Raw genomic sequence first — 20,826 nt, 5'->3', positions numbered from 1 at the left:
ACATCTGACAGGAAACGTCCTATAGACGTATTGCAGATGAGCAAACACTCTTAAAAATAAGTCTTCCAGATGTAAACATCACATCAAATAGACTTGTGCTATCTGGGATGGAAAAGGGTCAATTGTGTGAGTCTTACAGTCAATGCGTGAGAGTTGGCAGTCCTGATCATTGTGTAGCAGTAAAATTAATCAAATAATAACAGTATAATGCTGTACTTTATTTTACAATAGGCCTATGCTTAAAAATACTGTAGTTAGTTTTACAGTAATTTTACGGTGGTATAAAATAACGTTACAGAAGCTGCTGGTTATTTGTTGCCAGTAATCATAGACCAAAGATCAAACTCAGAAAAATATGGCAGGAATATTGGGATATTAATAAATGACACAGGAAGACTTTTGTATAATATGCAAAGCTCTGTTGGTTTTGAAAGAGAGATCTGAAGAAAGGGTTATCACTCAAGAATAGGACACACAAGGGGAGACTTCACACAAGACACTTCATTTAGCCTATTAGATACACATGCAAATGTTATGCATACATTGCAACAATGAACTAGAATCAAACAGATGAATTAAAAGTTTTTTTTTAAAGTGAAAACTAAACTTCACTTTAAAAAAACATTCTTGGAGCAGCATTGAGGAAATACACATTTAATTAAACTTTTGAAAGAAACAGGCATGATGGAGCAAGTATAAAAGGTTAATTATTATTATTATTTTCCCTTCCCCCTTGTCCTGTGGTTAATATTGGGGCCGAATCTTCTGATCCACACTCCTGTCCAGTAGATGACAGCAAAGCAACTTTAAGCTGGTTTGCCAACCGCCAAGAAAACTCAAGAAGAAGAAGAGGAAGAAATAGAAAACGAAGAAGGACAACACGAAAACAACAAAGAAATGCTTTCGGAAATAGTGTCGTTGTTTGCGTTTTCACATTTAAAGCCAATTACTGTATCCGTTCATACTTAAAGCTTTTTACAATTCAATGCCTGTTCAGGGGATGAGGACCTTTTGAACAGTGACCCGCTTTCTTCAATCAATCGAAAGTTAGATAACTTATATGTTTGTGATTAGATGGATGGATGATAACAGAGGGAAGTCATGGCTATAGCGCACGCCGCCACAGAGTACGTGTTCTCGGATTTCGTGTTGAAGGAGCCCGCGTCTGAGAACAAGTATAAAGGCATCAGGTTAGAGCTGGCTCTGGATAAGATGGTCACCTGTATCGCGGTGGGTCTGCCTCTGCTTCTCATCTCTCTAGCCTTCGCTCAGGAAGTGTCTGTCGGTAAGTGATTCCCTCACACTCATCATCATCATCAGAGATCTTATGCAAGTCATGTTTTGCTAGTTACTTAAGTTACTTTTTCTGATCTATTCAGTGTTAAGTGCAGTAACGTAAATGCATGACCTGAACTGCATTTTGTATTTTCCCTTAGTATTTTATCCTATGCTTTTGTTTTATACAATATTTTTTTGTATAGCATAAGCAATGACACATGTTTCCACATTGACTAAATTGTACTGCAACGGTATACACCCCATTCCTGAGGGTAAAAAAAAAAAAAAAAACAGGTTAAGTAACTTAAATATATGTATAATAATACTATGCTTCAGAGTTATTTGGCGCATGCATGACCTTTTGATGAAGTTCAGTGGGTGACAGCACAGATATGCTGAATGTTATGTTATTACAGCAAGTCATCTCACACATCTGTATTCAAAAGTTTTAACGTATTTTTATATAATCTCTGTAATATACCAAGTTCTGAAACTATGGCATGAAGATTAAACATTGATTGAAATTTAAAAATGGCAGAACAGCCCAGCAGGTGATGTAAGTTACACATGTAAATCTTAAAAATGTAAATGCTGCTGATGTAAATGCTGCTGTTAATAGTGTTTACAGCAACAACAAAAAATCTTGTTTACAAGTGCAAATAGTGATATACTCTTCAGGAATTGTTTGATGTGCAAGACCAAACCCTCACTGGTTTTTATGGGAGCTCAAACGGGTTTGCGTCACGTCAGAACAAAAGTGTCAAGCACCTAACGTTACGTTTGAGCTTCGGTTGACCATATTTGATGTGCTCTAGGCTACATGAATGCATCAATCAATGTTTAAGTGTGAATAATTTGCCTCAATTAAATCTGTTCATTATATAAAGCAACTGTTTACTTAATTGTATAATTACTCTAACAAGAGCACCTAAAAATAAACCGTAACCAAATAATTATATTGTAATAATAGGGTTGCAATGGAATGTGATTTTTATGGTATGATAATTGTCTCAAAACATATCATGGTTTCACAGTAGACATTATTACATAATTCAATATTGATATATATTTGAAATGTTTCATGTGTTTTAATTTCATGATAAAATGGGAAGAATTTGAAAGCTGAAAAGTATCCTTATAAAAAGTGTCAAATCTCATTGGGATTTTTGGATGGGAGACACTTAAAATGCAGCTATAGGAGTTGTGCTCGACAAAGCCACATGATTCTCATGAACATGCTTGGCACGCCTCTCTCCTATTGGAACGTGAACATAATGACTTTATTTTTCAGACCACAAAAGGAGAAAAAAAATAAAAAATGGTCTCAGAACGATTCCATGCTATTCATACCAAAGTGTTCTGAGGACATGCAATAGGGGCTGGTGAAAAGAAAAACAAAACAAAATTGAAATTATTGTTTGCGAAAATCATGACTTTCGTATTAGCGCACCACTCCACCCGCCCGAGTAAAGCACACAAGTGCAGTGTTTTGAGAAATCAAGAAATTAATTATAAAAAACTACTCAAAAGACAACACCTAGAAAACCAAAAGAGTGTGTGTATTTTCTACTCTGAGGTGAATATCTCTGGACCAGAACAATAATTAGATAACATTCAGAATGACAGTTGTGAATGCAGGAACCTTTTGTTATTGTGACAACAACCGGAACAAAATACAGATATTTATCTTGATTTCTTGAAATTGTGCTCTTGTGCGAGTGAATTGCTGTGCTGACATTGTCTCATGAATGCGCAGCTGTGCACAACAGACGGATAATAATACTAACACTATTATTACTAGGGATGTCGCGGTGACGGAATTTCGATATACGATATTATCACCATTTTTTTATCTTTTTTTTCCTATATAAATAAGTATTTCGATGTGGTCGAAGGCATGAAGATGAGGGAGATTCAACAACAAAAGAGGCTTTATTAATTATCCAAACACTCTGAATGATCACGCAGGAGAACAACGCAAACCACACAGTGCATAACCGAGAACTGACAAAGAACAACTGAAACACAGGGCAATATAAACAGGGCAAGAACAATGGAAAGTAAACTAGACTAAACTAACGAGGATCTAATCAGTAACCAGTGAAACCAAAACTAAACAGAGCGAGGAAACAACTGATTGTCAAAATAAGGTTCCACATAACGGAACATAAACCTGACAATAAGCTTGTTGGGCTATTGTTTGTATAATAGTCAGGCTCTCTTGAACTGCTGATATTTCACCAGTATCAGCGCAGGTTTGTCTCAGCTGCTTCTAGACAGGCTGTCAGGCAGTGCATTGTTACGCCACTTGGTGGCAGTAAGGGATTGGCTTTGAGTGAGTCCTTAAACGTTCCTTCAAGTAATACATATATTCAAAAACACTGATTCATTCATGAATTAAAAAAAGTGTTGAAATGATTTTAACATTGAACAAAGGATGTTTACATGAGAAATGCTAAGCGTGTAGTGATTAGGTTATTCTAAATGCTACAAACAACATAATTTCTACCTAATCATATGACCAAAATCTACATTAGATCACAATCGGAAGTTATTACAAACACAGTGGTGGTTTACAGTGAGTTTTGAGTAAGGGTAGTATTAATATTATAAATTGTCACGAGTAGCTTGATTCTAACTGTAGCTATAATAAGAAAAAAAAAGTTTTCTTGAAGGATTTTTGATAATAGGTGTGTACATAGGAATCAAAGGGATGTGGATGGTCAAACCGTGTAATGCCAGAGTAAAGCAATGCCACAACTTGCATTTGACAATGGTGATCTATTCTCCTGACAGAATCAAAGTAATGGCAAAAATTCCAGCTGCTAAATGCAAGCTTTTCTATCGTTCAAGCTAGTTTGCTGCAATGGTGACGTCACATGTACAAGTCTTGAATGTTACGAAAATGAATCTATGGTTGGATTGGTGGATTTAAAATTGGTTGAGGCAACAAAAATTATGTTGTAACAAGCTAGCCTATTTTATGGATGGTAACTGTAATATTATTACTGAAATAGTAATTGTTTATACTACTTGTTACTGCAAAAAGTAATATTATTACTGTAATGTGTTACTACTAACGTATTACTGCCCAACACTGAGGAAGATCAATATTTCACATAAGCTCCTGTTGATAATACACCCAATGCATTTCTGTCTCAGTCTCAAAACACACACACACTTAGTCTCCATCTACTGTAAAACTGTTGATTCTCTTTTTTCTAGGTACACAGATTAGTTGTTTCCCCCCTACAAAGTTCTCGTGGCGTCAGGCTGGTTATGTGGACTCGTACTGCTGGGCGGCAGTGCAAACGCAGGACACGGGAGGCCTGCCACTGTGGCTGCACAAGGTAAAGCCATAAGAACATGTTCTCACACCTTTTACCTAGTTGTCCTTAGTGTTGTAGTCTAGGGCTGTCACGATTACTCGATTAAAAAAAATCCTACATTACCTGTGTCGAGTAATCGGTAAAATTCCATAAGCGATGTATTTCACTGGCATTTACATGCAGTGATTATGAAATCACAAAGGCTGTGGTTTAATTAAAAATATATGCTGTGTGTTTGAGAGTGAAGTGCAGCACTGTGTTCATTTACACACTGCACATTTGGACATGCAACTTGCAACTAATGAGAAGCATTTATAAGTTTTTCATCAAAATAGAAGCTCGATTGTTTAACATAAAAAAAGAGAGAAGAAATTATTATGGTAACGCTTTATTTTGATGGTCCCCTAAAAAACAATCATTCATTTTCCTTGTTGATTAAATGTGGAATTTGTGCATTACTCGAGTAAATTGTTAAAATAATGGTTTTCTCAACATACAGAAGTATAAAGAGGCTTAAAGGGATAGTTCACTTTGAAATAAATTTTTGATATGTTTTAGCTTACCTCAAGGGCATCCAAGATGTAGGTGTCTTTGTTTCCACAGTATTTTCAATTTTGATATTTTTAGGTCAAACCGTTCTTGTCTGTCAGTCATATAATGCAGGTCTATGGTCACCACCTCAAAGAGCATGCACAGAGAAGTCCAAATTAAACATGATTTAATGGCTCGTAAATGTAAGTACACATTGATGGCCTAAGACACGAAACGAGCGGTTTGTGTGAGAAAACGAACAGTATTTATATCGTTTTTACCTCTTGTAACCACAGCCACGTCCAAGTGATCTGAGGGCGCCGGCGCTTCGGTCTGTGCGCTACAAGAGGTAAACACGATATAAATACTGTTCGTTTTCTCACACAAACCGCTCGTTTCGTGTCTTAGGCCATCAATGTGTACTTACATTTACGAGTCATTAAATCATGTTTAATTTGGACTTCTCTGTGCATGCTCTTTGAGGTGGTGACCATAGACCTGCATTATATGACTGACAGACAAGAACGGTTTGACCTAAAAATATCAAAATTGAAACTACTGTGGACACAAAGACACCTACATCTTGGATGCCCTTGAGGTAAGCTAAAACATACCAAAAAATAATTTCAAAGTGAACTATCCCTTTAAGAGATTAGTCATAGAATTCACAAAATCCACCTTCACCTCATAATAATAATAATAATATTATAATAAAGAAAAATGAAATCATGATGATCAAAATTATCATTCATGTGTTTTAGGACAAATGAGCCTTTAAAATGTAACCCCTCTCCCTCTCTCTGCAGTTCTTTCCTTATATCCTGTTGCTGGTGGCAATATCAGTTTACATGCCAGCGTTGTTTTGGCGGTTCACAGGAGCCCCTGTGCTTTCTTCTGATCTGACCTTTATAATGGAAGAACTGGACCGTTCCTACAACAGAGCCATTAAACTGGCCAAATGCCTTCACACTGCAGGGAAGCAGGACTCGCAGTCAGGCCGTGTGGGCTCATACAGGTGAACTGAACACGCAAAGAGCAGAGAACATGCCTGGTGGTCCTTCGTGACGGTTCAGGGTGTTGGGTTTACACTGACAGAGCTGTCACACAGTCACATGGCTTCACTCCGCCAGAGTTATCGGCACGCATACACAGACTAACCTTCTATCAGTAGCTTTCTAGAAATATCTCTGCCATTTTCACACTTACCATAACCTCTCACCAATCATTCCCATTACATTCCTGTAACATTTAAATCCTGTTATGCTTGCATGTGTTTTTCTTTCTTTAGCTCTGTGATAGACGTTACCGAGAGCTGCTTTAAATATCCTCTGGTGGAACAATACTTGAGGACCAAACGCTTCTCTCGAGGATTACTGGTCCGATACCTCCTCTGCCGCACCATCACTTTCTTGGCCCTCATATTAGCCTGCATCTACCTTTGCTATTACATCCGTCTCTCCATCACAGATGAGTTTCAATGTGACATTCGATCTGGCGTGGTGATCAACGACTCCTCGGTCCCTCCGGCCATGCAGTGCAAGCTGGTTGCCGTGGGCGTCTTTCAGCTCCTGAGCTACATAAATCTGTGTGTGTATTTGCTGCTGTTGCCCTTGTGCTTGTACGCCATGTTGGTTCCATTCAGGAGGAGCATGGGGTTCTTGAAGCCTTACGAGATGTTGCCCACATTAGGGGTAATGCAGTTTGGACAGGCGACCTGGGATGATCTTGCGTTATACCTGCTGTTTCTGGAAGAGAACCTCAGTGAGCTGAAGAGTTATAAGTGCCTGAAGGTGCGTTGATCAGGTTTGCTCTATTTGTTGTGTAGACTCTGGATACGGGGTGTTCATTTAAATTAACTTTTAATTGGTCGATTAATCTCAGATTCATTTTGAAAAAGTATTTGAACTTTAAGTCATTTATTTCGAATTTGTTATAATTATGTAGAAGAGTGTCAGGCAAACTGGATGAACTAAAGCTCTGTGATAGTGAGTAATACAAGTGATAAGCACTAGCCTGGTTAAAACCAGACCATTCTCAGTTGTAACTGAGTTATGGTCTGCCAAAGCGTCATAGACAAATCATTTCCAGAGGGGCGTCACCAACGGGCGTCGCGGATAGACCTAAACCCAATCAGAGCGATGAAGGAGATGACGTATGCAGAGCGGCGGAGAAACATCTCCGAGTGTTGTTCTTTGCTCGGTTTTTAACAAAAAGGAAACATTCGAATGGCTTAAAACAGACCCGATAGCTGATTCGAACGAGTGATGTTCGACGGCGGCATCCATCTTTGTAATGTAGGCTACAAAATCCCAGCGCTGTCGTCATCGTGTAAAGCCCGCCCCAACGCTTCTGATTGGTGCCTCGATTTCGACGGATTGGAAATGGGCTTGAATGAGCCCTTTGCCAGACTAACTTTCAGAGCAAATCTAAATTTGCCGGAAGTTGTCTGGGTTTTCCCAGGCTAGATAAGCACAAGAGAAGAATGGAAATTAAAATGGTCAAACTATTTTCTTTAAATATAAAACAAAGGAGAAGCAGAAAAGTGGTAAGTCCATCGCGTCTGCCAGCTAGATTTGCCCCCAGGCGTTTTCTAAAAAAAAAAATCACTAAGTTGGCAACACTGAGCGTGACCAAGCAATATTTTTTGACCAGTGTGTCCGATTCTTTTCTTCATCGCCCCACGATGAAACGAACCGTCCAATTCGATTTGAGCTTATCCGAGCCTCTGCTGTTACACAAAAGTGTGAGAGTGGTGGTGCTGTTTTGAAAACCTGTGTAAACACTGAAGAAAGGTATTCTGGAAGAGAGAAGAGAATGATGTTGAGTGTTATTGGCGTCTGAGAACAGATTTAATCTTACATGCTCTTAATATAAATGATCATTTTCTATTCATTTTCCATGAGTCAGAGAGCTCATTCGCTCTAGAGCTGTCAATCATATTATGTGATCATAACTCCTGCCCTTCCGAAAGACGACGTTGTGTTCATTTCAGATTTCCGCACGGTTCATAAACAACGTTTCTGAACATAGATAATGTTCTGGATGTGTTTTTCATGCGGTGTTTTTTATATCAATAAAGAACGAGAAATGCTTACATAAGAAATGCTAAGCAGGTGTAGCATTCAGTTTGTTGTAAACCACTACAATTAATGTACTTCTGCCCATTAACGAATCAAAATCCACTTTAGATCACAGTCTGAAGTGATAACACACACTCCGTGATGGTTTCTGTGTAGTATCAAACTTGATCTTAACTTACTGTTGTATGTTGTGCAGCGGACGAGGTTAAAGCCAAATGGGGAATCCTACGAGATAAATGCATGAGGACACGTGTTCTCGGTCAGCGCCCTCTATCGTGAAGGCAATCAGTCGGTTCACGTTCAGTGAGAAAGCTCTGTTCGTCTGCGATTCGCTTAGCTTTATCGCATCGTGCTCAGTGTGAAACGGCCTTATCACTATCAGCGCTGAACATCAGAAGAACATCTGCATATTTGAAACTTCAATAACACTTTATTTTGATGGTCCCTTTTGAACTTTCTGTTGACTATAAGTAACTTTGCAACTACATGTCAATCAACTCTCATTAGAGTATTAGTAGACTGTCTTAATATCTGCCAACTCTTTATTGTGATGGTCCTCAACAGACATTATACTGACTATAAGTAACTTTGCAACTACATTAGTCAACTTATTCTAACCCTAACCCTACCAGTCTACCAATACTCTACTAACACTCTGAGACATGTATGTGCAACGTTACATAGTCAACAGAATGTGTTAAAGGGACCATCACAATAAAATGAAACTGAAACTTCAAATTGAGCTCCATTTAGCAGCAAATACGTCAAAAGCTTGACTGCAAGGAGGTCAAATGCTTCATCAAATGCACTGATGAATTTGTTCAACTGTTGCTTAATTTACAGATTAATTATTGTACATTTGTGTTCCTGAATTTATAAGTAATTTCAACTTGAAGTGAACCATACTTAAAGTATTAGTAAATTGTATTAATGCATTTGTTATTTTATATCGACTATTATTCTGGATATTTTAAAAGCTGACTGAACGAATCTGATCTATTGTTTGACTATCAGAATTGATTTATTTTTTGGTTTCCTAGAGAACGTCTTGTAATATGTGTGCTCTGTATGCAGGTGTTAGAGCTGTTAAAAGAAGGGGGAGACGAGTCTTTTGACACCATGCTGCTGTTGCAGACACTGGGACAGGTAAAAACAGATGTGGTGGACAGCAGATTGCTAGAAAAGGACAGGAAAATCTCCAGCACCAACAATGGTGACACAGAGATGAAAGGTATGTGTTTTTGCTGATTACTGTTACCTTTTGATTTACATACAGATTCACATATTAAAGGTGAACTATGCAGGTTTTTTACCTCAACCGAACAGCTTCGGAGTCATTGGAATGGTTATATTACTCTTTTCGGGTTGACTGGTGGTCGTTTCGCACCCCCTTTATCGCATGTGAGTGGAAAAAACACACTTGCAACTTTGAGCCGGCGGCTCGCCGGCCGCAGCATCAGGAAGTGTCGCGTGATATCAGGTCTCGCGATGTAACGAATTGCTTTACGGCAAAAAAGATCTGATAAAATAAGCATCAAACAGAAATAACCCGGCGCCGTATACATGTGGTGTTCGAGGCGCACATACAATACAGACTGCCGACAGTTAACCCTCTGGGGTCCAAGGTGTTTTTGGGGTCCTTGAGATGTTTTGACATACTCTGACATTTGTGCTTTTTTCAGTTGCTTATAAACATATTACTGGCAAAGGTGTAATTACACTCTATTTAGCACAAACAGGGCTACCATAATGTGTTATCAACATGTATGTACATTTTTGTATTTTTGAGAGAATATTGTTTATGCGTGGTTATTGAAAAAACTAAAACTTAAAGTTTCTGAAATAAGGCCACAAAAAACATACTAAATATCTGTCCACAAGACTTTTGACTAATGGATGTTGTCGCCTAGAGTTTTTTCTTCAAAATGATCTGAAAATCATCCTGCCTTATCATTCACATAAAACAATAGATTGGTTTAAATTTAAAAATGACACTTTTTGTTTTGAAAGGCAATATGCGCAGGGGTGTGACCTGCTGTGATTCACACCTGAGAAGACAATGGGCCCGCATAATGAGCACATAATGGAGCTGCATACTAATGACCCTTTCATTCAGGTGTGTCACTGAGCCACAAGAATGCAATGACCATATATATATATATATATATATGCCTATATAATACTAAATTGGTTCACAGTTCCAATTATTTATTTATTTTTCAAATTGTGCTTGCAAATTGTATAATATCAAATGTAAAAATTTCTAGTAATTGTGCAGTTAATTATCATACTGTTTTTACAGAAAGTTTGGGAATATATCCCAAATGTGTCACTAATAAAACACAATACAAATAATTTAAAGAGGAGGCTTATATTGAGCTTTTAAGATTTACCTAAGATTTATTTATATGTAGCCTACATATATTTTTGCTATTTTAATAAAAAGGTTACAATTACAACAACAATTAAAATTTTAACTATATTTCAAATGTAATCTTACTTTGTATATACTAAAGTATACATTTTATCATACATATTTCACAGTTGCGGATTAATTAGTTTGAATATAGCCTACAATCGAACAACCACTATAATAACATCTTAGCAAACAAGCTTATTTGATGTGGCAGTATTTTACAGTAAAAACGACATCTTGTCTTTCATATGTAACATATCGTTTTTATGATTAGGACATATAAATGTTAATTTGCAGTTTAATACGTTGCTTATACAAAAATATTTTATTTCAACATATTTCAGTCGATTTTTACTCATCTCAGTATTGGAATATAGTTAGGTAAAAGCTGTTCATTCATTCACACACAAAAACGCGATTCAAAAAGTCTTTTTGTTTACAGACACTATTCCATATCGCGATTAGAACAAAGCACTTGAAAATAAAGAATGTACCTATTTCTCGGCTGGATCCGTTGCTCCTCCAAATGAAACTACTTGCACTTCTGAGGTAATTTTTTCCAGGATTATTATTAAGATAGTATTATTCCTCACAGCGTCGTAAATATGAGTCTCTTTCGGTGGGTTATCCAGCTGATGTGGGCGTGGATCGCCTCAGAGCATTTGTGTTTGAATAGAGCGCGCGCTCCGTGGGCGTGGTCAAATTAACTTTAACCCTCTGGGGACCAGAGTGTTTTTGGGGCCCTTGGGATGTTTTGACATGCACTGACATTTGTGCTTTTTTCAGTTATTTATAAACATGTTAATGGCAAAGGTGTAAATTCACTCTATATAGCACAAACTTGGCTACCATGAGATCTGAGCAACATGTATGTACATGTTTGTATTTTTAATAGAATAATGTTTATGCGTGGTTATTGAAAAAAATAAAAATGAAAGTTGCTGAAATAAGACCACAAAACACATATTGATTATTTCTTCACAAGACTTTTGAAAATTGTATCACATAGCCTAGAATATTTGCTCCAAAACTATGTGAGAATCATCCTGACTACTCATTCAGATAAGTCAATAAAGTCTTTTACATTTTTAATGACGTGTTTTGTTTGAGAAAGCTTTATGCAGGAGGCTTGATCTCTCATTAATATGTATGGCATTCCACACCTGAGAAAGACAAAGACCCTCCCATAATGGCCCTATTAGGTGCTATCAGGCCATATCATTACAGGAGCCTTGCACAAAGAATGAGGAGATTTAAAAAAGAATGGCTTTTAGATTGTTTGGATATTATAAGGAAAATACAGGGTGCATACGTCTGGACACTTCTATCACACACCCTTCACCATATAGACATGGTTTTATTTCAGTTCAAAGTTAGAGTTGGAAACATCTTGAAAAGAAAATTGTCTTTCTCCATAAATGTCTTAGTTTGATCATACATATTTCAAAGTTGAGGATTCATTATTTTGATATAGCTTGAACAAACACTATAACATCTTAGTTGATTAGTTTATTGACAAAACATACTATATATTTAACATATGAGCAGAAACTCCTAAAAAAGCTTATTTGATGTCTATTTTAGAGTAAAAACTTTATCCAAAACGAGTCAACGAAATGTTGTCTGTTATTTAGTCTGTAACAGTGCGTATCTGTGCGTTCATTCATTCATTCACACACACACACACAAACTGTGTGACACAAACATGATTCACATTTAACAGTATGCTATTTTTCCGTTTACAGACACTACGTTATTCTATATCGCGATTAGAACAAAGTACTTGCAAAAAACACTTACTTCTCAGCTGAATCTGTTCATCCTCGAAGTGAAAATAACCCAGTGGTAAATGTCCCAGGATTGTTCCACATATAGCCGCGCAAGACGACAGTAGATTAATCTGACTAAAAAATAATGTGTGTTTTCAGAGTTTATGGGCGTTAACGCGTCTCAATGTGTTGCTTCACATATTTGCGTTTGAATAGCGCGTGCTCTCCGTGGGCGTGTCACATTACCACAGATAATCAGCTGAGAGAACGATAATGAGATGGGCTGACACGTCTCTCTTTTTATATAGATGACATAAACGGAGAATAATAATTTTAGTTTTGAATCGGATCATTTAAAAGTACAAACTCAAATGATTTAAAAGATATATTGCTTATGGCTGGGTGAATAGTATTAGCTGAGTTGTGTTGAAGATTAGAGACGTGCTCCAGAAAAAAAGTTCACGGTGACCGAGAGGCAGAACGCACACCCTGTTTATTTTCTTTATTTTACAAAAGCACAATATTTTATTTCGATTGTATGTGGGCACATAAAAAAGTAGACATTTAACAGATTATTTTCTCATATTTCTTAACTCTATATGAACAGAAATGATGGTAGTACTTTAAGTCTATTTTTCTGCTATGTGAAAAAAAACGAGCAAAACGCGCCGGCGCGTTTCTGGTCCCCAGAGGGTTAATGAGCTGAGACGAGAACGACTATCATCTCTCTCTTTTCGTACAGATTACATAAAATGAGAAAATGTGTTTTTTTTATATAAATTACTTCATTTAAAAGAAGATAATTCAGGCTTCATGCCTGTGTGCCTGTATAACTGTTTGACTGAGTATTTGCAGAGTTACAGTTCATTTTTCGGACGCGTTTCAGAATGGACTTCACTGACAGAGAGAACGCAGAACGCGCATCATGTTTATTTTTCTTTATTAGGTGAAAAGCACAACACTTTGTTTTTATTATGAGGTTCCACAAAAAAAATACAAACTTAACAGGATCGAATGATGTACAACACTTATATGTAAGATCAAAATCAACAGAGTAATTTGAGTCTCTTTTGCACTGATAAGGAAAAAAGTGAGCTGGTATCGCCGGCGAGACCGCCAACCCCAGAGGGTTAAACAGGGCGCACGCAGCTCTTAAAGGGGCCATACCTTATTTCCACTCGTTACAGCGTCCATCCTACTGAACAGGTACCGGTGCACAGGGGGAGGGGATCCGGCCGTGAGTGTGAGCCATCTCTGCGTGAGTGCTATTCACGACAGTACAAGTACTCCACAGCGACTCTAGGGGTCGCTGTTTGACAAAAACGCAATTCCTACTTAGTGCTGCTTTAAGACGGGCATTGTCTCTCTGAAGATGCCTGTGTTCAGGAACTGTTTCTTATGTGGCAAAAAAAATAGGGCTCACAAGGCATTTAAGAGGGCAGCACATTCTAGTGAAGTGTTCCCAAAGATGCTGATTTGTGAAAATAGAAACCCCTGGCCTGTTGATTGGGGTTTATGTCAGCTTACATGCTATCCATCATGCCATGCTCAATTCAGATCAAAGTTGGATATCCACTTTGTATGCTCTTTTGCTTCAAATCACACACTTCCAGTCAAATACTTTAACTTTAAAATGAAAAGACAATTTATTAGTATTTTTGCCGTTAATCTGGTCAGGTTTATTGCTATGTATTATTGTGATTATGGTGTTGTGTATCCACTGAATTAAGTATATGCTACAGCAGCTTCTCAAACCCCTCATTACTGCACATTTTGTAGGTCTCCCTCATCGGTCACACACTATTGTTAGATGAGGGAGACATCCAGCATGTGGTGGTGGGGGATTTGAGAAGCACTGCTACAGGAAGATGATGCCCTGAGAGATGTAGCCAAAACAATGTCGTTTCGTTCATCTTTAAAACACAAATGAAAATATTTGAATGAAATATGAGAGATTTCTGACCCTCCATTGACTGTCCAAGCAACTACCACTATGACACTTCAAAAAGTTCATAAAGTGATCGTAAAACTAATCCATACGAATTGAGCGGTTTAGTCTAAATTGTTTGAAGAGACACGATTGCTTTATATGAAGAACAGATTTAGTTTAGGCTTTATATTGATCTCTGAACCTTTGATGTAAACAAATGTAAATTTTAGAAGTGTAACGAATACACTCATGTCACGATTCGATACAAATCGCGATACTGATCTCTCGATACTTTTATTATACTTTTGTTTTTTATTATAATTCAAATAATGTTTTTTGTTATTATATTATTTTCAGCGCTCACAAATATTCCCCCATTTGCATTATTATACATTATATTCAACATTATATATAGTAGTTTAATGTAGTAATGTCACTGAAACTCCGTAAACGTACATTCACGCAGTACACTCGCAGGCTTTCATTGAATCTGTCCAGGTTACTTTGACAAGTGTGCGCTTCAGATGGTCAGTGCAATCCATCACAGTTCTAATCGCAAGAAAGCATGTCAAAATCACTATTCCCAAACTGTAAATGGTTAGTTCATCCAAAAATGTAAATTCTGCATTTACTCACTCTCATGTTGTTTTTTTGTAAATCTGTTCATCATATAAAGCCATCGTGTCTCTTCAGTTAGGCTGCACTCTGTTGATTATTTTTACGATGCCTTTATGACGTTTATTGGATCTTTTAAGTTTTAGAGGAATAAACTTTGAATGGAGGGACAGAAATCTCTCAGGTTTCATAAAAATGTCTTCATTTGTGTTTGGAAGTTTAACTAATATCTTATAGGTTTGAAACGACATGATGGCGAATTTACATTTACATTCATGGGTGAATTATACCTTATAAATACAGTAAGCTAAGCCTTGGATAAAACTAACTCAATATCGCAAATCATATTGTTTACATCAAAACGATACATAGTCACATTTTTATATAGCAATGTAAAGATGTATCGTTAAACCCCTAGTAAAGAAGTGTTGTATCCATGTGTTTCCTCAGAGATTTCTCCACTGCTGCAGGGGGACTGCTTGAAAAAAGATGAAGATGAGAAGGTTGTGCGCCAGAGGGTGATCTGAATCGCCCATTTACAGTCTGTAGAGACGGCATCCATCATCACTTCTGGAAAGCATGGAGGAATACAATTTGGGCTAAAGGAGGGAAACTCTGGAAGTCTCGTCTTTTCATAAATGCATAACTAAGATCCACTAAGATTGCAGGCAAATTCTATTTTGGTTCTTCTTATTGTGGGGCTGATGTGCTAACTGTTTTATATTACTTTAGTTTTCCACATTCGATTTTATAGTACCAATTGCAGTAACGTTTTCACTGCAGAAAATGTATCCGGTGGAACAGTTATTCTGTTATTATCGCTGTAACAACAATTTAGCCTGATCTGGTCAAATTTATATACATTGCCCGGCCCCATAAAAAAGTCACTGTTTGAATTTTAAATAGGTAAATGCTCAAGAGTCTTTGATTGGATCATTATTGCAGTGATTATTATCTTGCATTGTCAATACAAGATCCTGACCAAAAACTATTGCTTACATTTTTGGTCCAGATCTTGTATTGAGAATGCAAGAGTCCAGCAATCTGTAAAGTCTCCTCAGCACATCCCAAACACTTTCAATGAATTTAAGGTCTGGACACTCAAACATTCTTTCACACTTTGAGCTTGATGAATCTTGAATTTGACATCCTGGAATATGGCAATGATGTGTCTTCCTGTTGCCAAACATATAACATGCTAGAAACATAATAATCACGGCAAAAATGATCCAATCATAGACTCCTGAGCATTTTCCTATTTAAATCTAAACGGCGACTTTTTCTTCTTCTTTTTTTTTGGCCGGGCAGTGCATTCACATGCGTGTTTACATTGTCACCCATAATTGCAACTCAAAATAATCAGTTGAAGCAGTCTGAGCACTGGCTGATTCTTTCAGTCTAAGGTAATGGGGAAACAATTAATAAACTGAAAGAAAATGGTAACCTACAGAGCTTCTCTTTGAAATATGATTTGTGGAAAGAGATATTAATTAAAACATTAAACCATTGATCATCTGTGGTTTCTGCCAAAGATTTATACTGACATTTTGTTTTGTTTTTTTAAAATACAAGATTTATATTCTCTCTGCTCTGGAAATAAAGTTGATTGATTTTTACACTAGTTTTGGAATTCTTTCATTTACTTTCCTTATGTACAGTTTACATACATCTTACAGAATCTGTAAAATGTTAAAAAATAAAAATAAGAGGGATTATAAAAATTGCTGCTTGTTTATTTAGTACTGCCCTGGATAAACACTTTTACATAATAGATGATTAAATATAGTCCACAACAGAAAATTAAATTTATATAAATGAACCCGTTCAAAAATTGACATACGCTTGATTCATAATGTTGGGTTATTATTTGAATGATTCGCAGCTTTTTTTTTTTGTGATAATTGTGATTACTTGACCTAAAGCAGTTAAACTACTCACTGTTTTTCAGAAAATCCTCCAGGTCCTACACATTATTTGTTCTTTTCAGCATTTTTTGCTTATTTGAACCCTTTCCAACTGTGACTATGATTTTGAGGTCCATCTTGTCACACCGAGCCTGTACATAACTATTATAAAACATTCACTGCAAATTAAAAAGGTCATCGAATGCTAAAAATGAATCCCTTGTGGACACCGAAAGCATAAGATAAAATGTTGAAAACTCTTGCACTTGCAAATCTTTTGCTCTAGAATTTAATTATCTTCGCTCTGGATTACACATTATCAGTAGTTATCAACTATTCAGAACAGACTTCTACGATTGTCTGATGCAAGTGTTACCTCATGAAATTTTATTTGGTTGAGAGTGAACTTTACCTGGAATTATTTGACAACTAAAAATGGATTTTTAATTTCTTTACAACATTATACTATTTATTAATATTAGTACTGAATTTATATATTTTTTAAATGAAATGATTATACTATATTTTAGTTTGTTAATGTATTTTATTTAATATTTTGTATTTTAGGGGATTTTATGGTACTAAATTATATTTATGCAGTAGTTATAATGCATTTATGCACTTTTTGAGTTAAACTTAAACTGTTATAAATCTTAAATGCTTTGGAGCACAGACGTAATTTTGGTCTCTTTTTAAAGACGGCACTTGTCAGATTATTGCTGAAGTGAAAAAGGTTTAACCTGTTAGCCAGCTTTTGAAAAAATCCCAATATATGGCATACCCAAATTAAAACAGATACAGTTCATGAACCCTTTGCACTAAAAGCATAAGTATGGTCTCATTTGAAATCAGACACTTGGCAGTTTATTGTAAAGTCAGAATTAATTATTGTCACAATGAAAAAAAAGTATAATTATAGCTTCAAAGTTTTGTAAAGTTATTAGAAATTAATTTTTATGAAACATCTTTATGAAAATAAAATTGAAGGTGGCATTGTTTTAATCTAGAAATGCACTGCAGCTAAAGCCACATGACTATGTTTTATTTCAAATCTGAAGTCTAAAACTCTTTTGAGAAGACTCTAAAATGCTAACTGATGTTTATTGTCATTTTCTAAGCATCCATTCAATGTTTGTTCTTTATTGTTTTGTAGTGCAAACGAGCCCCATTCAGTCTCAGTCTTTCCTGCACACATTCACAGACATTATCCAGGTACTAAGTGATGATTAGGTTTATTGAATTATTTGAATAAAAAAAGTTGTCACCTTTATTATTATAATGCATTATACAATACAGATTGTTTTAGATATAAAGATATTACATAGGCCTACAGCATTTATTTTTGTATTACTATTTAGGTTTGTATTACAGCAATTTCCACATTCTACTATACATTTGGATGGCACCCAAAATCCTATACATCAAAGACAATCAACAACTGAGTACATTGGCTGAACAAACAAACAAACAAGAAAAACAGAAATTACATCCACAATAGTAGCAGAAAATATTACAAGAAAAAAAAAGAAAAAGGGCAGAAAAGAAACAGGAAGCAACATAATATAATACAAAATAATGCAAGCCACTACAGTAATACAACCCTTCCTGCAATTCAACAAACAATACAGTTGTATATTTAATACTCAGCCGGTAGAGTGGGTACCAAATCCACCTATTTGTTTTGGCTTTGTATATATATATATATATATATATATATATATATATATATATATATATATATATAATTATATACAAAAGGAACCCGAGGATGGTATATTGAGTCCAGAAGTATTCTCATTCCCAGTATGAGTATTTTTATTTTTATTCAAACTATTACTTGTCATGATTCTGCCATCATGTCTTTGATTTTTCCTGGTCTTGTGGCAGGATCATGACAGACCCATGTTTTGTGTGCAAGCACATGGCCTTTTGTGGGCCATGTGCTTGTGTTGTCTTGTTACGTGACCCCGCCCCCTTGTTATCCTCGTCTTGTCATATTGTCTAGTCACCTTCACCTGTCCTCGTCATTAGTGTTCCCATATTTAATCCCCATGTGTTTGCTGTCCTGTGTCGGTTCGTTGTTAAACCTGCTGTGGTGTTATGCTCTGTGAAGTCCTGCCTGTGATTGCTCTAGCTTCGTGTTGAGTCATTGATTAGTTACCTGTGAGTATCGTGTCTTAGTTACGTGTCCTGTGAAGATCCTGTTCGTTTGTTTGCTGTTAGTTAGTTATCCTCTGCCTTGTCTTGTTTTACCTAGTGATGGCAAGATGAGGCTTCCTGAACCACTGAGACCTCGCAGGCCATTGCTTCAACCAAAGGTTCATTACTCGAAGCTTCATTCAGCATTGCTCACTATTGACACCTAGCTACTGTGCAAAGAAATAGCAGGCAAATTAATTCATTCTAAACCAATGATCCGCCCCCCTCCAGCTCTGTTTTATTCTCACTGTTAATGTCTCTGTAACCTTTCATTTGCAATAATAAAGAGATCTGTGCAGACATTTGTCCATTGCCTGGGAATGAAATAAAACGTTTATCTTTCTCTGTCTGCGTTTACCTGTACAGAGACAACTGTCACACACACAGTTTATGAAGTATTTAAAAAAAAATTTGGATAGTGACAGTATGAACAACAAAAGTGACTGTGTTGAGTGCAGTGCTTATGGTGGAGGGACTCAAGGGAGTGTAATAAAGTAAACTGCAGTAAACACTGCAGTTTGGGGTGGATGCAGGAAGGATTACAATATATTTTTATCCTTTCACAAGGAACAGAGGATGCAGGGGAACATAAAATGTCAGTGCCAGTGGGTATACATGAAGATACTGATGCTTCTGTTGAGCCCAGACAGGGGAGACTCTTTCTTGCTGACTCCATTACCATGAAAAAGAAAGATGTCATTAAAAGCAAACAAATCCAAAAGGGCAATCCAATAAAAAAAGCAGTCCAGATCCAAAAATCTAAGCTAATAAAAATCCAAATAATCTTATCTAATTAATATACAAAGACTATAATATAGCTACTATAATTAATAATAACAAATATTAATTATTAATAACTATTCTAACCTGATATAGTGTAACAATATACAGCCCTAACACATATGACACAATAACGACAATGAGAGTGCTCTAACTCTCCGACTCTCTGACACTACAACTGCTGCTTCTACTCCTTCATTTCTCTTTTAAAATCCATTCTCATTAACACCATTTTGTGATCACTTAAAGTCGTTTCCTTATAAAACACTCCATCAATAAATCTGCTGCCAAAATCTGCCTATTTGAAAGGTTAGGACATTAGTGAAGTAAACTAAAAAGCTAACAGCACCTGGTATTACCAGGCGGTCTCCCATCCAAGTACTAACCAGGCCCGACCCTGCTTAGCTTCCGAGATCAGACAAGATTGGGCGTGCTCAAGGTGGTATGGCTGTAAGTGAAATCTGCTGCCAAAATCGGGCTATTTGAAAGTGTTACGCCCCTAAGGGTCATGTGTTTGGTTTGGGGTGTGTTCCTTTTCTCTCTCAGGTAGTGGCCCCCCCCATGTCTCGGCTGTATGAGTGAGTGGCAGCAGGTGTGCCTGATGAGTTCTGCCTGGTGTGGGTCGAACCTGGAGCAGGGACGTAGGCGCCTCACGTCAGCTTGTTTTGCTCGAACATTTGAGTAATTTGGTGGAGTAGCAACAACTGTACCGTGAATGTAACTATCATGGGTGATACAACGGACGGAGATAGTGACAATATGGAATGGAAGGATGTAACTAGAAAGAGGAAAGGTAGGAATGATAGCTCAGGAAGCTCAGTCTGCGGAGTGGAGGTGGGTGATATGGTTAAAAAAGCAAAGGCTAGTGAGAAGAAGGAAGATGAACAAACTGATTGGAAAGTGATGATAACGTTTAAAAATGAAGGAGGACATTTCCATCCACTTAAGCTTACAAAGGCAATTGAAAAAGAAATGGGTAAGATCAAGTTTGCTAA

The 20,826-nt window shown here is 36.7% G+C and overlaps 1 protein-coding gene and 1 pseudogene across 2 annotated transcripts; one reads left to right on the top strand and one right to left on the bottom strand.

Annotated features, from left to right (window-relative positions):
• Positions 1-840: 840 nt before the first annotated feature.
• Positions 841-15,477, top strand: panx1a (pannexin 1a). Of its 2 annotated transcripts, none has more exons than XM_056264668.1 (6): positions 841-1,285; positions 4,504-4,628; positions 5,945-6,153; positions 6,427-6,928; positions 9,293-9,449; positions 15,419-15,477. In XM_056264668.1, the coding sequence occupies exons 1-6, from the start codon at positions 1,102-1,104 to the stop codon at positions 15,439-15,441; spliced, it is 1,200 nt and encodes a 399-aa protein (XP_056120643.1). In that variant the 5' UTR covers positions 841-1,101; the 3' UTR covers positions 15,442-15,477. The 2 variants fall into 2 exon arrangements, with proteins under 2 accessions (XP_056120643.1, XP_056120642.1); XM_056264667.1 differs by having other exon boundaries at positions 15,399-15,477.
• Positions 15,478-20,168: 4,691 nt separating this feature from the next.
• On the bottom strand, positions 20,169-20,287 carry LOC130097759 (5S ribosomal RNA; annotated as a pseudogene).
• Between the last annotated feature and the right edge of the window lie 539 nt (positions 20,288-20,826).

The sequence above is a fragment of the Rhinichthys klamathensis genome, unplaced genomic scaffold (assembly GCF_029890125.1).
Source record: "Rhinichthys klamathensis goyatoka isolate OS25496 unplaced genomic scaffold, OSU_Roscu_1.1 h1tg000223l_1, whole genome shotgun sequence".
Lineage (NCBI taxonomy): Eukaryota > Metazoa > Chordata > Actinopteri > Cypriniformes > Leuciscidae > Rhinichthys > Rhinichthys klamathensis.
This window is presented reverse-complemented; position numbering and strand designations above follow the sequence as displayed.